We start from the raw sequence: 19,532 nt of genomic DNA on the forward strand, positions 1-19,532 counted from the left end.
TGCCACTTGGGCTTGGCACCAGGGCAGGATGGCTTCCCATGGCTTCTCTTGCTGCCATGGTGGGGCCAGTCCTCTCCTGCTGCCCCATGCCAATCGCCTCCTCTTGTCCTGATTCACTGCTTGCGGCCACATCCTAGCTGATCTCTCAGTTTGTTTTGACCCTGACCTCTCAATTTGGGCTGGTTTTTACTCTTTTAAGAACAATAAATGTATCTCTGTGGCAACAAAAAAAAATTAATTCCCTTCTCTAAGTGATGCACTCAAATATTTTGTAGTTACAAAAGACCATTTGGATGGCGGTGCCTGTGCTGATACTGGTCTGCTGTGATCTGATGCAGCAGTGTCCTTGCTTTGGATGGGCTTTGTCATAACAGTACTTTCTTTTTATTTCTTAGCTCCCATTAGTGCCTTGATGAGTAGTGGAAGATGTTTCAACAGTTTTGTGATTAAGAAGAATCATCTTACCATTGCTTGGTCTCTGGTTCCTTTACTCTGTTCATTATGCTTTCCCTGGTAGGAACAGCAGTGATTTAGAATTGCAGTGTCAACATCAGTCTCTGAGCCCTGTGTTTTCTGGGAAGGGGAAAAAGGGAAGATGAAGGAGGAACTCTAAATAATAGGTTTTTTTTCTTCTGACATTTCCAGGCCAGCTGTTTGAGACTGTGATGCCTCAGAGTGTTCACTTATAATTCTGTCATTGGTTCATGTATGGGACATGTGGCCAGAGTTTGGTGACGCTGGGCAGTGCCAGGGCACAGATTTGTGCTCCAGCTCTGCTGCTGTCACCAGCGCTCGTGCCAATGGCCTTAGTACAGAGGTCAAAGACTGCTTAGATATGAAGGCTGAATCACCTCCTTGTTAAACCCCTCAGCAGGATCAAGGCTTAGGGAAGCAGACACGTGGGCTTGCCTTCTGGCTGACACTGTGGATGGAGGCTCTGACTTTGGGACAGGCCTTTTGGCAGCTTTGACCAACTCTTGAGGCATTGAAATGGGGGCATTTGGTGATTAAAACACCCCTGCACTGACACCCCTTTGTGAAAAAACTCGGTACATTTGTTTCCTTTAAAGGCTTGCTGATCCCACAAGCTCTCAGTGGTTAGAGGAGGTTTATCCTGTCACCTGAGGATCACAGAAATCAGCAGTGAGCCTGCCAGTCTCACAAGACAGATGTGAAAGTCTTCAACTGCACGTATTTCGCTTGCAAATATAAATAATCCAGCAGTGTAGGCTTTGCTGCAGCCCTGTTTGCCTTGGCAGTGTCCCATTGACATGAATCAGAAGGTGGGAGCAAAAAAGCACTGGAGGCTCATCCTGAGACTGGTCTCCCCTCCATCAGGGAACCTGTCCGTGCAGGCAGGGTGATTGGGAGATTACTGGCACAGCCCACAAGCCTGGCTTCACTAGATCTTTGCATTTGGAACAGTCCTGCTTTGTTTCCTTGTGCTGTGCCTTTGGGAACCTTGCCTCTCAGGGCACTGGGCAGGAGAGGCCTGCAAGGAGCAGCTCTGGGTTTGTCTCCTTGAGAAGAAGGCAACTCTGGTGGTTCAAGTTGAGAAGCAGGAGGTCAGTTCTTAATCCTGCTGCATCCCTGCAATTTTTGGCAGGTGTCTGGGTCACACTGTACCCGAGTTCTTAAGATTTAAAATAGGGATAGAAATTAGGAATTGAAAAAAAGCAAACCAAAGGCTTAAAGAAATGAGTAGTTTTAACTTATGATGCCATCACCACCGTGAGACTCATGATGGTTTGAGCTTCAAGGTTGTGATTTAATATTAATAACAGTAAAAAGTTTATTATTATATTGGGAAGTGGAAAATACATGGGCTTAACTTTATTTTTTTTTCTTTATTTCAGCAAATTCAGTAAAGCTAGAAATGCAAAGTGATGAGGAATTTGACAGGAAGCCCCTGATTCATGAAGACATTATCAGAGCTCACGATGGAGGAAGCAGCCTGGAAGATCCCTTCATTGGGAGTAACGAGATGGTGGATAACAGAAAGATGCAGGAGCTATCAAGCGAGGGAGGAATCCGGCTTCCCAATGGTAAACTGAAATGTGACGTCTGTGGCATGGTTTGCATTGGGCCCAATGTGCTAATGGTACATAAAAGGAGCCACACTGGTAAGCAGCTGAAAGAAAATCTGTGGCGGTGTTGATGTTACCTGACAACTCTTATCTTTTCCCTTTTCATTCTTGGGGCAGCAGGAGGCTGGGGAGGGGGAAAATGGGCTCCATCGGTTTTGTTTCTCTTCCTGCTTTCCAAACTCTGGTGCTGCTCTCTTGCTGGTGAGCATGGTGCTTCTTTACTTTGATTTCCAGCCTTTTGTTCTTAAAAACAGCGCAAAAGTCTGGAAATTGCTTTTCTTGCTGTTCTTGACTGGAGCACCATGGTGGGGGTCATTCTCTGGCACGGTGGCTCGTGTTCCTCTGTGTGCAGTGCAAAGCTTTTGAGCCTTTAAAGGAGTCTTAGATGTTCTGCCATTGGAGGTGCTCACAGGGGGACAAGACCAGCAGCTTCCTGGGCATCTCACACTTCTTTTGGAAGTGGCTGGGCCTGGGATGAGCAGACCCTGGGGGGGACACTCATTACCCAGCGATCCTGATGCCAGGGTGGGCTTGCTGCTTGTGTGACAGCTCCCTCAGGGAGACCTCAGCTGAGGCACCCACCTGGCTCCCCCTGCCCCACCTCAATGCCATTCTAGAGGCAAATTTCAGTTGCTTGGTCCCTCCCAGCACTTGTATTTTTATTACCATTTGGAGCCCCAAACAGCTTGTCAGGCCTTTGGGTTTGGGAATTTAAGACACTAGGAACCTCTGCAATATGCTGATTGGGTGGGTCTTTGTGGTTTGAAAAATGAGGCCTTGAGCTTAAACTGGGGTATTTTGGGGGATTTGTGGCTAAAATGGTAAAATGGTGTGCCCAGGAAGCTGGTACTCACTCCCCTGTGCTGCCCACTCCTCAGGTGGGAGCAACAGTCACCTCCAAGAGAAGTGTGCAGGTGGTGCCAGAAGATGATGCTCTCTGGTCTTGCAGCAGTCTACCTTTGATTCAAAAAAGCACTTAAGCTTGTGCTTAACTTTTATGAGATTTAAGCACATGTAAGTCACCTGAAGGGCTTCAAGATACGCTTAACTTTGGATACATGCTTAAATCTTATTAAGGTTAAGCACAGGTTTTTGTGGTGGAGCCTCAGCGGGTGTTTGTTGTTTGTATTTTTTGGATATTTTGCTTTTTATCTTTGCTGTTATTTAATGGGGTGAGAGACTCACGCAGTGAAGATATAAAAAGAAAGGTGGAGATCTAGAGTAAGAAAGACTGTATAATCCCTTTGTAAACCTGGTAGTTTGTAGTCCGGTAGTGTGCCCTTGATGGGCAAGAAATCAATAGAATTTCTGTTCAGAGGAATAATAAATATATATTACATAGTTAATCTCCTGTATATGAGTTGTATTGATAAAAACTTGACCTAAATGTGTAATGCAAAGCGTGGCACTATCGTTTATGGCGCACTCATGATTTTAGACAGGAATTATGAGAGGGGAAAAGCATTAGCTGGACAATCAAAACCTTGATTAACAATTTGACGTGCTCTTACTAGAAGAGGGAAAAAGAAACCAGAATGTACCAGACTGAGTCTCCAGCTTTCAACCTCCCGACAAGTTTTCACTGGCGATTGCACATATCTGAGCATATGTATTGTAGGTGCATCAGGGTCCGTGTATTTGAACTCGAGCAGCTAAACTAGCTGTGCTAAATTTAGATTTAGGTACTTAATTAAATGGTCTGAATTTCTGAGATACTGAATAGCTGGTGCATCTTTTAAAAAACAGACAAGCTGCCTTTTTCATGTGAAAAGAAAGATGTGTAAATTCAAAGCGAAAGAAACAAAATCTCCTCTGCGTGCGGGTGAGACGGCCGTCTGCGGGTGCATGGGCAGCAATTGCATAACTGGTAGCTTTTTCCTTGGGGCTACTGCTGGTTCCTCAGAGAGCTCTGACTCTTTTCCCATCAGAGCAGAGGAGCTGGGATGTGCTGTTCTATACAGATGATTTCAAGCATATAGAAATGGAATTTCTTTTAATGCGCAGCTCGGTGCTCTCTGTTCTCGGTTAACCAGTTGGCAAATTTCACAGAGGATTTTTTTTTCCCCTCCACTTTGTTTGTTTGTTTTTTAATACATGCTGCTACTTTGCTGTCCACAACAGAAGAAGTTTGCTTGGATTTCCACATCTTGGATTTTGAGGCATATTTTTAACGTACTGCTGGTATCTGTCTTGTAAAGTGCAGTATTTTAAAATATATTGCCACTTCCTCAGCAGTGGGGCGTGATGGGCTGGCCCCAGCTCTGGAATGAGCCCTGACCTGTGGATAGTCTGGTTTTGCAGCCCAAGGGAGAATGGTGGAGAGAAGGGAGGTTGTCCCTAGTGAGTGGAAACAGATGACATTCTTTATCAGCTAATCCAAGTGGCATGTACATCCCTAGCTCTCAAAGCCAACTTAAGCATGTTTTGGGAGCTGAATCCTGCTTTCCTCTCCTCTTTAACTGCACACAACCAGAGCATGATCTGGCCAGTTGTTTGCATTGGCAGAAACTGAAATGCTTTTCCCTTCCCCGAAAACCTGTCAGCATTTTATGTAAGTCACCCAAAATGCTGTGGTTCCAGAGCAGAGGCTGTAATTTGTGTGTGTGCTGGGCTGAGTGCAGCTTTCCCTGCACAGGGGATCGAGCCTTGGCAAGAAGCTGTGCTGTGGGCTCTGGCTGTGCTATGCACAGAAAGGGGCATTTCTCCAGCCATGATTCCTTTGTTCCTGAAGAGCAGTTGTCTTCCCTGCCAGATTACGGTAGTTTAGTCAAATAGATATACAGGCATGGGGAAAATAATCTGTGTTATGGGTGAGGCCAGAGTAGGCGAGCTCAGTGTCCCATCTCGGATCCTGGTGTGCAGTCAGCCCTTCCTGTGATAGCTCAAGCTGGGAATTGCTCATTCATCCCTCAGATTGTGGTCTGGGTGATTCTCTGGGCTGCAGCCCCTCCATCACAGGGCCCATGGCTCTGCTGATTGTGCCAAATACAGCATTTCTCTGAAAACCTGCTAATTGAGGTGAAGTGGTTTTGTACTCTGCCTGGGCACCAGGAGAAGGCCTTTCTATTTATTTGTCACTGCTGACAGAAAATAAATCAAATGCTTGGTGTGGGAATTGAGTGTGATGCAATCCCTGCATTAGTGAGCAGGGTAACCCCCTCCCTCATGTGCCACGTCCTTGTGTCAGAAAAATAACATAAGCTGCATTTATTTCCCTCTTTTCCCATACTGTGTTCTTTTGGTCCAAATTTCATACTCCACAGCACATTCCTCAAGTTGCAGGGTCTCTCTCAGGTTTTTGTTACTGCAGGAGATGACTTGGTCATAGAATATTGGCATTGGATACTCCAGGGATTTGTTCTCTGGGATGGAGAGGGAAGGGAGGAAGGACAAATAATCCAGGTTTTCTGTGATCGTGAGAAGGAACCTCAGCGTTTTCTCACCTCTTTATGCTTTCTGCTGTGGGCCTGAATTCAAATTTCCTTGCTCTTTGTTTCTGGTAAAACAGGAACCGTATTCTGCTATAGCTGTGCTGATACTTCTGTGCTCTGTGAGGCCCACGTGTTGCTCTCCCTTTTGCTGCCAATTGTGACCCTTTTTTAATTTTTTTTTTTTCTCTACTGTAGCATTCAGTCCCTTATCCAGTTCACTGCTAGATTTTGAAATGGTTTTTATTTCTAAGGGAAGGCTGGCATCGTAGAATCATGGAATGGTTTGGGAAGGGACCTGAAAGCTCATCCCATTCCACCCCTGCCTTGGGCAGGGACGCCTTCCACGAGCCCAGGTTGCTCCAAGCCCTGTCCAGCCTGGTCTTGGACACTTCTGGGGACTTGGATTCCACAAATTCTCATCCTCATTGTTTTATGAAGCACAGAGGTTAAATGCTTTCTCTGTGTGGCTGCAGCAGCAGCACAGTGGCAAAGCCCAGCCTGGGCAGAGGCAGTGGGGATGTCAGCCCTGCCCCTCTCTTACTTTGGGCTGCTGTATGTTGCTTTTAGGCTTTTTTTGGGGTGTTAACTGCAAGATGGTCTCAGATCTTTGCTTGGACTCCACAAGAATTTCCATACCATAAGCCAGTGAAATGAGTTGTGTGCCCATGAGGGGGATGTTCAACCTCTGCTTTAGCACCCTCCATGTAACAACTGAATTTATGAACGCTGGAATTCTGAATGCAATTGAACTTTTCTAACATGCAGAGTTCAAGTTTTTAGGACAGAAGTAATAAATGAGGAAAAAGCCCAGTTGTGTTGTTCTATACAAAAGGCTGGTATGCCTAAGCAGCTAACCAGGAGTGAATATATGAACAAATGGTTCATATAAACACATTTTGATGACTCCACTGGACTGCCTCCCTCATTTTGCTGGCAGAGAGGGGTTTTTTGGTTTAATTTCTAATTTGTAATCTAGTGCAGCCTTCCTGTCTCTTGCAATGTTAAAAGATTTGGTGCTGAATCAAAAATTTTAGGGCTAAATTTCTGAAAGTCCAGTTTTCTACTTAGGTTCTGAAGTCTAACTTTCTGAAAAGTCCTCTCTTTTCCTACTTAAGCATAACAAAGGGGAGCTGAGATTTTTGAAATTGCTCTGGGCAGAAGGATGAATTTTACTTGCAGTTCTCAATAACTAAATTCTTCTGATAGTTTTGCCAAGTTCACTTAAAAGATTTTTCTGTCTTAAGAATGCAGTCATAAATTTGTGCAGAGAACAATTGGAAATCACCCAGGATTTCCCAGGAATTTTTCACGAGAGATTTGTCACTACTGTTTTATAATAAATTGCCCTGTCTGGAAGCAGGTTTTTTCCTAAGAAAACCCCTACTAAAATCACTGATTTCATGTGATGTGCAGGCTGTTGAATGAATCAGATAGAACAGTAAGGAGGTAATTATGGTCCCTGGAATAACAAAGAGAAATGGAGCAAAGTCTGCTGCTCTGTGTCCCGTTTGGGTAAATGCAGGTTGGAGCTGCTGTCACTGCTTTGGGAGCACTGCTGATAATTCCCCTGTGTTCCTGGGACAGAGCAGAGTCACAGCAGTTGCAGCATCTGATGGATTAGGGGAAATGTTTCATTTTAACAAAATGAATATTAACAAAAAGCTTATTGTGGAAGGGTGAAAATTGGTATTGCTAGCAAGAGCAAATACTTTCTGACGGCAGCATGGGCACAGTAATTTTGTGTTAAGAGGCTGGAAAGGAAAAATCCCGTTTGAGAAGTACTTAAGCTGTACTTTGCATATCAAAAGTATCTGCCACACAAAAAAGGTTGAGTTCCCAGATACACATTTAACCAGGAGAGATGTTGAAGCCCCTCTGGACCTGGATTTTATGTAGCAAGACTGCTGCTGCAGGAATTCCCTGACTGTGTTATTGAGAACCAGTGCATTAATTTGTGAGTTGCTCCCCGTTTGATTTCAAAGGGATAAATGCAGGAAAATCTAGATCTCCTTGTTTGCCAGGTCTATGCAAACATCCTCAGACAAATTTCTGTTTTAATACAGAAAATCTCTCAGCTTTGCTGCGAAAATATCAGTGTTTTGCACTGGTCTGAGATTCAAAGAAGGTTAACTCATAGTGAAACTCGTGCACAGCACTTCCGTGCCAAGGCGGGAAAGGAGTGCTGTTGTGCAGGGAAGCTTCCAATTAAGCAGAAAAAGGAGTTGGTTTGCTTTGTGAAATAACATTTGACATCTGTGAAATCTATTAGTAGGAAGTTCATCGGTTCATTCGCCTGGTTTCAGGTTGTATCAGCCAGGCAGCTCTCGTAGCTCGTGCAGTGAAGTCTCCATCCTGCTGTCAGGTATGAAAGATGCTGTGAGAGAAAGGCCCATCTCCTGCCTGTCCTCTTCAGGGGGCCACTCACCATTTGTCTCAGGATTTGTTTACATGAGAGGAAGTTAACTTGTGCGCTTCAGATACCTGTGTAACTCAAGAGCAGTGATATTTCATTACTGTTACTCGTTATTAGTTTTCCTGGAGGAGACACAGCAGTAATGGATGCATGTTAACAGTGAACTGTGAGGTTTCAGCAGTATATTACTATAACTTAGGGGCAAATATTGAAATAATACCTTTTAATTAATATTTTATTTAAGTGTAAAATGATAAAACTCTATGGATGTATTTATTTATTAATTTAATTATTCCCTGGCACAAGCCCCTCTTACAAAGCCTTTAGGAAAGATAATACTTGGCAACTCAGGCTTATCTTGCCTTGTCCAATCCTGAACTAACTTAGGTAATTAAATTCCCTCTGCTGGAGAGCAAGGGTTTTTAGGCATTCCTGGTTTTGTCTGGCTTTAGACTCTAAATCTGGAGTTGAAAAGAAACATTTTTTTTATTTGGTTGGCTCTCCCTCCCCCCTTTGCCACTCTGAAAGTCACTGAGTTGGAGGCATTTCTGCACCGGTTTAGCTCAATAATAGAGAAGAGGTTTTACACTTAAAGTAGACGAAAAGTTTTTTGTAGTTACGTTGCAGTCACACAGTTTGCAGTGCTGAAAAGCGCAAAGCTTGCTTAGCTGTCTTTCAGCAGAGTTCTTATTTTATTAAATCAGTGTAAGTACATAGAGTCAAGCAGGAAATACATAGCTGTAAGTGACGGGGAAGCACACCATGCTTATAATTCTCATTATTCTCTTGGAGTCGTGTGTGCTGCCTTTAATAGATCCATAGTTCTGGGTATGTCTGTGTTGCCATCACCCCCCAAAAACACTTAAAGCACAGTCAGGGATCATCATGTAGAGAAAAACTGTGTTTAAAGACTTTTTGTGAGTGGATGTTTAGTTTGAAGTATGATTGATTTCAGCTTATGGATAAAACCTCTGAGTTTTCACAGAAAAGTGAGGGAGGTGAATAAGGATGTCAAGGTTGTTATGTTGTTACTGGTAAGTAATAATTCCAGAGAACAGTTCACAAAACTACCAGGAAAAGGCAGCAGGAGAAATAATTGGAACACAGTCTTCTCAAGGCATTGAACTGATAAAAAAAGGCTTGTTTGCTAGTATCTGGGGTGGGCATCAGACAGCACAATTCTTGGAAAACCAACAGAATCTTCTGGCTATGCAGTCCTTACTGCTCTGTGCACCCTTCTATTGGCTAATGGCCTCTCAGATTAGCTGTGCTAAATGTAAAAGCTGCTAATCAATAGCACGAAGGTGTGACCAAAATTGCATCCCTCAAGCCTGCGGCTTAAACAAGGAGCTGGAATCGAGTGATTGGACAAAAGTGTAACAAACACATCAAAGCAGCTATTTACCCGGAATGGAGCCAGTAGGAGAAATGAATTCAGGCTGCCTTTAAATAGATACAAAGGTTATTTAAGGTAAAGTGTGCTATTGGAGCGGATCTGGCTGTTGCAAGAGAGGAGCAGACTCCGGGTGATTTTGTGGTGAGTGTTTTCATGTCGTCTTTGCCATCAAACTGTGGTGCAGTGGCTATTTGAATTCCTGACTGAAAGCTTTCAGCATCTTTAGAGCAGCCAGATTTTGGGGGAGTAATACCTGCTCATATGTGGCCTCCAAAATGTCAGAGATAAGTGGGTGATGTACTGGGTAAAACGCAGTAGCTGCATAATTTTAAATACAGCAGGAGTAAAAGGAAAGACTTTAGACTTGGTAAGAAACGTGCTACCTTCTTTCATGTTGTCATCCTGAAACTGAAGCAATCATTCCAGAATACTCAGAAATGTGTCAAAGGAAAGGGTTTTGCCTGTTTTCTCAGACAGTGAAAGCAAAACAGAAAAGAAAAAAAAAAGACAAACCCCATGTATTTTTCTACTGCAGTCTCTTTACAGATCTGTGTTATGGACATTTTGAAATGATGTAAAAGAAGATAATGGCTAATCAGATCATTTAAGTATAGTGTGGGAGTTTGAAAGGGAAACCACAAACTCTTTATCAATTCTAATGAGCTTGTGTTCAGAGTATAGGAAGAAAAGCTTTATGCTGTGATTTTTTTTATTATTATTACTCCATAATGTTCTCAGTGAGACTGTAGGAACCTTAGTATCTCCTTGAGTACCTCTGTGGCGGCCTCAGATGTGATTTCCATCTCCCACATGTGAAATAAAGTTGCAGAGTCTGGCATATGCGTGGCACACCTTGTGCTGCCCTCCTGGCAGCATCATAGTCCTGGCAGCGATTTAATCCACTGACACAAGAATTGCTTGTGGACATGGGTAAGAGCTCTCTCCCTCCCTCTCCTTCCATGTGAATCTCCAGATGTGTTTTGGACTTCACCCTAGACAGACACCTGAACTACTTTGATACACAGGCAGCATTCATTTTGTCCAGCGAGGGAGTAATTGTTTTAAAGCAATTGTAAAAGAGAGATCACAGAATGTGTTTGTTTTTACAAGGTCTGTGCTTCAGGCCACTGAATTCAAACTCAGAAGGTCCCAGGCCAAGAGTCTGTAATAGGTGATAAATGTGGAATTTGATGATCAAGGCCCTGCTTGGTGTAGACATTGGGAAATGCTTTACATTGGAAGAGGGTAGATTTAAATCAGGTGTATATGGAATAAATTCTTCCCTATAAGGGGGTGAGGCCCTGGCACAGGTTGCTCAGAGGAGCTGTGGCTGTCCCATCCTGCAAGTGTCCAAGGCCAGGCTGGGGGGGATTTGGAGCAATCTGGGATGGTGGAAAGTGTCCCTGGCCATGGCAGGGGGTGGAGCTGGATGGGCTTTAAGGTCCCTTCCAACCCAAAGCATTCTGGAATTCTGTGCTGTAAAGTCCAGCTGCAGTAAGGCCCTTAGATAAGTGACTAGCACAACTGTATGCTTGTGTTCAATTGATCTGCTCAGCAGGACATAAGCAGGAGATTAGAGCTGGCTGCCTGTGCAAGACTGCTGGAACAGTCTCACTGTCCTCAACAAGTGTTGGTAGAGTATGGTTTTGATCATGTTCCAGAAAGCCTGTGTGAGTTCATCAGGGGTTTTCCCCTAAATAATATTTTTTTTTTTTAAATGGTGGATTTTTTTAATGGACCCAATCTCCACTGTCTAAGGAAAATATGAAGGCTTAACATAAAAATAAGCTTTGGATGTATGTGTGAGTGTGTGTGAAGACATGGGATGAAGCGATAGAGTAAGGTCTGGGGTTTCTGTTAGTTTTTCATCAAATCAGTCTTGTTAATTTGTTTTGTGCAGAGTGCAAATTTGCTTGCTTTACAGTTTAATGGTATAAGATTTTTCTACACTTGCAGTACTGCCCAGAGCTTGCAACCCTGATCCTCACTTGCATCCATGCCCTCCATGTCACTCTAGCAACGCAAAGCAGCCTTTAGAAAGGGCTATCAGTTAAAGTATAAGGCAAGCAGAAGGTTTGGTTTGAACCAAAGACCTTAACACCTTTGCTGAGGTCCCGTTGTTATGATCAGTTCTGAATACTCATATGGATTGGACCTATTCTAAATATAAGTGCAAAACCACAGCTATGGATCTAAATTTTCAGCAGAGCTCATCTTTTATGAAGGATAGAAGCTCTGAGGTGAAGAACTTTCAAGAAAACCAGGAAGCATTGATCACCTCAAGGAAAGAGCCTCAAATCACTATTGGAGGCTTTGCCCATTGTGCAAAAGAAACGGCCTCTGACTTTAGCAGTGCCGTGCGATGGTGGTGGTGGGGACTGTACCCATGTGCAGTGGCACTGGTACAGAGTGGGAAAGTGGCCTCTGTGCATCCTCCGATGTGTGTTGACAGCTCTCTCCCTTCCCCTTCCCTTCCAGGTGAACGCCCCTTCCACTGTAACCAATGTGGAGCTTCTTTTACCCAGAAGGGGAACCTGCTGAGGCACATCAAGTTGCACTCTGGGGAGAAACCGTTCAAATGTCCCTTCTGTAGCTACGCCTGCCGGCGGAGGGACGCCCTCACAGGACACCTCAGGACACACTCTGGTGAGCCCACCTCGGCTTCTCCTCACACCTCTTCCTTCCTTTATCACTACCGTCCCAGTGCAGCAGCAGGTAGTGAGAATAAAGCGTAGCTCTGGCTCTGTACCGTCCTCTTCAGAGAGTGCAGCTCTCAGCTTTGGGAAAGCCTTGATGTGAATCAGAAAAGTTGTGGTTCAGCCACACCTCTCCTTTTGTGTAACTGAGCTCCTCTGCTGATGCTATCGCATTTCCCTCTCAGTGTCTCCTTGGGTGTATCCCGGCTTCGCTGGCAGATTGTTTTGACATTCTGGGGCCCAAAGTGGCTGTGAAATTCCAGAGATCACAAAGAATAACTGTGGGCTCTTGGAAGCCGGCTTTGCAGTTCATACCCATTTCTTCATCTAATAAATGCCATATGCTGGTTGAGTTCAAACTTGTTCATCTTTCAAAGCCCTCTAAATTGCATTTTTGATTCAGTTAGATCTTGCTGTAAAGTCTCCTAGCTCATGGCAGCCTCGGCACTCACCCTAGAGCTGAAGGTGGTCAAGAGAGACTGGGTTTCTCTTTCCTTAAATGAGAAGATCATGTCTGTATCAATTCTACTTGATATAGTTTCTTGATAAGTTGATGAGAAATACCTGTCTCATAGTTGTGTGGTGTTGGAGCCCAGCAGTCAGGATCAGCTGTGGTTTTAGTCCCTCTCCCTGCACCAGGGGCTGCATTCTGCTCACTCACTCATCTGTGCAGGACTCCTGAGTAAGATCTTAACTTATCTCCTGAATGGTCAATCTGTGTGTTTGGGCCATTTGTAAGAGGCTGTGTGTTTAATTGTTGAATGAGCAGAGATAATTGGACTAATTGCAAGTGGCAGCATTAGGAATAAACGTCTTTGGGGTGTTAGCAAATGTGTGACTACTGGAATACAGTGGTGCAAGTGGAACTGCAGGCAGAAATCCTGCATGAGTTTCCTGACCCTCTATCTGTATTTCTTCTCCAGAGTCAATCTCACTTCTGCAGGTGTTTCTGTTTCAGGAGAATTGAATTGGTCTTAGGATACAGAGTTACTTTGGCATTGCCAAGAATAGGAAAGGGTGAGCTAGTAAGCTTCTTCAAGCAGATTTGGGAGCATGCAGGATGCTGCATTGATGGCAAATGCTGAAAGAAAGCTTTGAACTTCCAAGGGAGTACAAGAGTTGGGACTAGGCTGTGAGAGAAATGCTTGAGCTGGATTTGATCTGAAGATCAGTAGGGGAAAATGTCTGTGGAACTGTGAGCTGCAGTTTTCACACATCTGACTATAACTGCAGTTTCAACTGGAAATTTAAAAAGAAAACAGACCACAATGCAAATGTTCACAATTAAAACAAAAAGGGAGTTGTGACAAAAACATATCCCTTATTACCAAACACAAACATTGCATTTGAAGACCTTCTTACAACATGAATATAGATTTTGTTACCTAGATACTGCCATTGACAGAGATTGTTCTTCCTGTGTGAAGAACACGTGGCTGACGGTTCTGTGTTTTGCGTGAGGATGGAATGTCAAGGTGTGGGATTTTCAGAAGGCACCTAAGCTGCTTAGCACGAGTTCCCCTGGAGCTCCTTCCCTAACTGACTTAGCAGCGCTCAGCTCTGCTCAGTTTGTAATTTTAGGCTTTGTTTTCAGTGGAGAAAGTGTCACCCCTCTAAGCACTCACATCCAGCAGCTTTCAGCACAGGGCCAGCAGGAACAGACAAATGTTACCACAATACTCTCCAAGGCACTTCTTAGCATTCACAGGTGAAGAGTTAAAACCTGGATTATTACCCTAAAACCTGCTATCCCCCTGCACAAAGGTGAAATGCCACTCTGGCCATGGAAGTTAAGATCTGTCCCTGCCATGTAAGCAGGCTGGGTTGGTTTATGCACACCTGGATCATGGAGAAGATGGGTGGATGTCCCCAAGGGACTTTAAACAGTTTGATATCAGTGTGCTGTACAAGCATGCTGTGCTTTCATAAAGTACACATCAAAGTCTCCAAGTAGGCCTGGAAGGTGGAGCAGATCCAGCAGCTGTAGGGAAGGTCTTTTCCAACCCAAATAATTCTATGATTCTGTCAATGTTTGCATCTTCTGCTATTTCTGACCAGAAAAGAAAATATTGGATAAAATACAGAAAAAGAGGTTGAAAACTGTTTTGAAATAGAAGACTTCAAGCCAGTTTCAATGTGGTACAGTACACCTAGTGTCTAAATTGAGGTGAGTCTGAATATATTTTTGTAAGAGGAAAGCTCTTTAGATCAGATCCTCAGCTGATGGAGATTGGAATTACATCCTCTAAGTAAGGAAAGTACTCCTGTTTTGCACCAGCTGTGAATCTGGTGCACAATTTCATAAATGCAACACCAATTCCCTTCTTTTGAATATTCTTTGGATATTCTCTGAAAATTTTTGTATATTCTTTTCCTACTTAAATAAGAGTTCTATTAATAAAAAAAAATATAAAGTAAAATACCCAAGCAAAACCCCTTAATCTTTTCTCCTTCCCAAGAAGGTTTAAACTACTATGGAAGGCAAATTATCCTATAAAGGAATTGAAGAATTCTGTCTTATCTCTTTTTTTTTTTCCCCTCTCAGTTAGTTTAACTTGTGGATTTCAGAGCACTTTGCTTGTGTCACCACTTAGTCAGTGAAACCTTTTCACTGCTGCTTTTTAGTCAGTTCTTCCTGTGCTTAGTGAAGTTTTCATACAGGACAACAGGAAAGGCAAAAAAATAAGGAAATGTAGATGCAAACAGAAATTAGCAGAAGCATCTCTGATTTATCTCAAAGACCTGACACTTACTAGTAACTTAAAAATAATTACTTTTTTTTCCTTTGGACTGGTGTTTGTTCATGCTTTTTAATGTTATTTCCTGTTAGTTTGAAAATGTTTCTAAGCATCACAATCTACATTTTGCCTCCTCTTCTTGTGCAGAATCTTATCTTACTGTGTAAGTGTTCCCAGGCCGAGTGGTTAACAAAATATTGCTTCTCATCTGTAATGCTGCTACTGCTGTTTAGCCCTAAATAATTAAGGACTTATCTTGCAGTGATTTACTCCTGCAGTTATTTACCTTTTAGGGACATAGACAGTTCTGATGAACTTTATGTCTGTATTTTCCTCCCACATGCAGCTGCTTTGGTTTCAGGAATATAATGATGCCTTCAGGACATCAGTAGGATAATGCCTGGGGAGAGATTCATGCTCAGAATTACACTGAGTGGGCATGTACCTCAAGGTACTTATAGGACTTTCAGGTGCTGTTTTCTGAATTAACTCCACAGTTCCACAACCCAGATAATATAAGAGAGGTGCCAGAGAGGGCTTCCAGGATGGCAATGTAAGGCTGTGGAGTGCTGGAGCAGCAGTTGGTAGCCCCTTCCTGCAGGATGCACTGGACAAATCAGCAGGAATTGGCTTCACCTTGCCTGGCTTTTGCTGTTTTAAGGGGAAAAACATCCAGACAAAGCCAATCTGCTGATGGCATTCACAAAGCACCTTTTGTCTCACCCTGAGACATGCCTGTCTTCTCCATCCCCGCTGGAATTGCACAACAAAACAATGGCAAAGACAAAAATGAGCAAACCCCAGAAGTTTTAAGGAAGGCAGCAGAATCTGACAGGTCAATCTGATGGTTAAAGCCATCCAGCTGTTGGCCTCCATACTTTGAAAGGTAGGACAGTTTTACCCCAAAATGTTGATGCTGTTTTACCCCAAAATGCCAGGCATCCTCAGGTGGGCACACAAACTTAGCAGTTAGGTTTTGGCATGGATTCCACTTGTGTCTAAAATGGAGCTGAGTCAGCCCTCCCCTCATAATGCTATTGCAAACATAAATGTTCTGACAGTGCTTGGAAAAGTCAAGGCTGCAGTGATGAGCAATGTGGAAGAGCCCATAGCAAACACAGGCACCTCAGTTTGCAGAGCAGGACTTGGGCAGTAAGTCAGAAATGAGGGATGGGATCACTTGCTCAGGAGAAAACAAAACTCAGAATAGGTTTTGGCTAAGTGAGCATCATCCATCCGTTGCACTAAGTAAGGATGGTCCTGTGTGCCAGTTGTTTAGTGCTTAAAAGGCTGTCTCATCATGTGTCCACACAAACTGTCCACATGGACATTCATTCTGGAATTTCCTGATTTTTCTTTTTACTTGGCAGCTTCAGTCATGTTCATTGCTGGGGAGTATGTAAGTGTTATTCATATATGAAAGCAGTTTTACTGTCTGTTTCTTCCTTAAAAAATGGGTACTCAGATTATGATTTTTTCATAGAAGATTGTCCTCACAATACATTTGAAAATTTGCTTTGAAGGTTCTGCTTTCCTGCCTAGAAAGTGTCCCCTCCAAAAAAAAAAAAAGGCAATTTTTTTGCTTTTAAGAAATATTTTTCTTCCCACTCTTCCTCCTGCATTGCTGCTACATGTTGTTTATTTCTGCCCAGCTCTCCAATAGCACTGCACTAATGGTTCCCCTTTATTTGCAAAAGAAAAGCAGAAAGCCTTTGTTTTGAAAAGAAAGGCTTGGGCAAAAACTCTCAAAAAGCACAATCTTAGCAAACCATGTACAGTGTGCAGGATGAAAGGCACCTATAATTAAAAAGGAAAATGCCCTGTTCATGGAAACTCCTTCCATATTTATTGGTTGGCAAATCCATCTTTCTCATGTCTTGTCCATGAGGATTTTCCTTTCAGCCCTCCCAGGTGTGCCCACACCCCTGGAGCCGGATGGCACACTTGAGGTAGAAGGATCCTGTTTCCCAATCCTGATGACACACCTGCCTCAATGCATGTTTGGGAGAGCCCCACTTCTGAGCAGCTTATTTTGGCTGAAAAATTGGATGAACAAATGCTGGAATACACAGTGCTGTCCATGAGTTCCCAGCTGTGAAAAGCCACTGAGAATTACTGAAACAGTGGCAAGGATGGTTATTAAGAATAATGAAGTCAGTGTTTTAAACTGCTCTTTTTCATCTTGAGGGAACTTTTGCCACTATTAACATCTCCACTCTAAAAAGGCCCAGTATCTGCTCTGTAACCATGTTTTTGAGGATGGGAATGTCATAATTAGATGAATCTTGTGATCTGAAGTTCTCATTACACTCTGAACTGGACTAGCTCAAACACTTTGTGAATGGGGAAAAAAATTCAAAGCAGACACATAGGGTACAATCTGAAAAACCAAATGTGTATGTGAAGAGGCAAGGGGATATTCTGCATACAAATGCCATTTCTCCAAATAGGTTAGCAAACAGCATCTTCCCTCAGTTGTGATGAGCTGGTGGGTATTTATGCTGTTGATCTGATACTTAGAGCTCTATTTAATCAGGCAGAGCTGCTCTTCCTCTCAGGTTTTCTTAGGCTGTTTCAGTTAAACTCAGTGGAATTACCCTCGTCACAAAATCATTTGGGGTTTTTCTTATCAGCCTGCGGGTTCCAAACTGCTGTGAGCGTGTGCACAATCCTGCAGCAGCTCTGCTTCTCATTATTGCTTCCAGCACCTAGAGGCCTTCACTCCATGCTGGAGAGAGCCTAAAATCTCTGATATTCTGCTTTCCATTTCTTTCTGTGTGAGTTTTTAGAGGTAAGGTCAGAATGTGTATGGGGTAGGAGTTTGCTGTGCCAGGGCTTTATGCCCTGGGGATCCTTGTTTAAAATTGAATCCTCTGTTGAGCCCTCTTGTATCCCATGCTTTGCTAGAGCCCCACCTGGACCTGGTCCTTGGAGTGGAGGGGTCTTCTTCATTTCCAGAGCAACTACTGTAATAAATACTGGTATTTATAGCCAATACCAATTAAGGTATTGGCTATATGGAAAGATTATCTTTTATGCTCAGGATTCTCTCAGTATAGAAGCTTGGTCTTTTCTACAGAGCATAATTACCACTGAGAAATCATGAATCAAAGAAATCTTTGATTTAAAGATGCTGTAGGATCTTGATCATTCCAGGAGAAGCACGTTTGGTCTTTGTTTTCAGGGCAGCTTGTGAAAAGATATAGTTCCACCCAAAGCAAGGAATGTTCACTTTTATGTTTTTGCCTTGAAATTCCATAAAGATTACCTCTTACCTGCTGTAGTTTAGGAATCAATCTTTAACTGTTCAGTGCAGGAAATCTGCTTCTGACAGATGAAACAGAGAAACAGGAGGAGTGGTCCTGGCAAACAAAGGTAGATGGGCTGTGTACCAACCTCATGAATCCCTCTCTCTCTTAGGACTAGGTATCCATTTTCTTTTCCCCCATTCCTGTCTGGGTGTGTGACTGAGACAGCAGGAGCAGATGTCCTGCAGCTCCCTGTGTCTTGTGGTGTCCCAATGCAAGCAGAGGAGGTGGTGGCACTTTCAGTGCCTGGGTGCTCCCTGCAAATTGGCTGCATAGAGAATTCCCCCTCTCCTAGAGATCACAGGCACCAACACCATGGGGGCATTCTCATTCTTAGTGTCAGTTCACAGCAAGATCAGCTGCTAAGTTTGTCCTGGTGTTTGCAAGACAGGTCCCTCCTGCTGCCTCTCCCAGTGGATCATGGCTTTGCCAGGTCTAGCTGTAAGCCCTCTGCAGTTCTTGGAGGTAACAAGGCTCTTGTTCAGGCAGGAGCATCACGTGGGGTTCTCTCTCATTAACTGTGACTGGTTCATCTCTGATGAAATACCCAGGCAAGGATGGAAGCCTGTGTTTGGGATGGAACTGCTGCCATCAGTTTTCTGTGTGTCTCCTGTCTCCCCTCCATGTTAGCAATGCACATCCTGGCATCTTTACCTGGATGCTGTCCCTCTCTGTGTTGCCTCAGGCCACGTGGAATGGCACAAAGCACCTGCTCCTGCCCTTCTGGGCTACAGTTTGGAGCACACACAGGCCCCTCTCTGCTGCTGGGTGCTGCCAATTCCTAGGCCAGCCTTGCTGCTCTGGCACAGCAAACAAGACAGTGCTTTCTGTTTCCTCTGGGCTTTTACTCTGCCACAGTGCTAAATGTGGGATTTCACTGGCATCAGTAAAGCATGAATGTGGTAAGACTTGTGCATGTAGAGCAGCAGTGCTTCTAAACACCATGCCTAACCTGTTTTTTAAACATCCAGAGAGACTGTTTCTGTTGCCTCCCTAGGGAGACAATTCCACTTCCCATCTGCTTTTTATAGCTGTGACTCTGATCCTGATATTTAACCTTAACTATTCTTTCTTTTGGTGTAGATTATTGCTCTTTCTAACACTATCTTTTGTGACTGTGAGTAATTCCTGAGCTCAGTTTACACTATGATAGGCTGTAGCTGTATATCTATCATTGATTCTGTTCTAGTCTGTCTTTATCTTCCAATCCTCTACTCTCTTTTTTATTACTAATTTTGGATGTTTTTGCTACCCTTATTCACTCGTTTATGAGGGAACTAAATTACAAAGTCATTTGATGCTTTAGAAACAGGGGCCAGTATAGATGCAGACCCCCTTAACCTTATCTCTCCCTCAGCTGCCTGCCAGTGAAATGGAAATAAAGAGCATTTCTCCACTTAGAGATGGTGAGAGGGCAGCACGTGGGAATCATGGCAAGGCACAAACGTATTGCTGTGGTGAAG

At 43.6% G+C, this 19,532-nt stretch overlaps 1 protein-coding gene across 9 annotated transcripts in view; it reads left to right on the plus strand.

Annotated features, from left to right (window-relative positions):
* The window catches only part of IKZF2 (IKAROS family zinc finger 2), a 117,350-nt gene that overhangs the window by 59,902 nt on the left and 37,916 nt on the right, over window positions 1-19,532 (plus strand). For 5 of the 9 annotated variants that reach the window (XM_074548039.1, XM_074548038.1, XM_014267001.3 and 2 more), the window contains 2 exons: window positions 1,857-2,123; window positions 11,806-11,973. In XM_074548039.1, the coding sequence (XP_074404140.1) occupies window positions 1,857-2,123; window positions 11,806-11,973 (435 nt within the window). Of the gene's footprint in view, window positions 1-1,856; window positions 2,124-8,479; window positions 9,469-11,805; window positions 11,974-19,532 lie in introns of those variants that run through there. The other 4 variants (XM_074548041.1, XM_074548044.1, XM_074548042.1 and 1 more) reach the window with 4 other exon arrangements.

This window comes from Zonotrichia albicollis, chromosome 10 (assembly GCF_047830755.1).
Source record: "Zonotrichia albicollis isolate bZonAlb1 chromosome 10, bZonAlb1.hap1, whole genome shotgun sequence".
Lineage (NCBI taxonomy): Eukaryota > Metazoa > Chordata > Aves > Passeriformes > Passerellidae > Zonotrichia > Zonotrichia albicollis.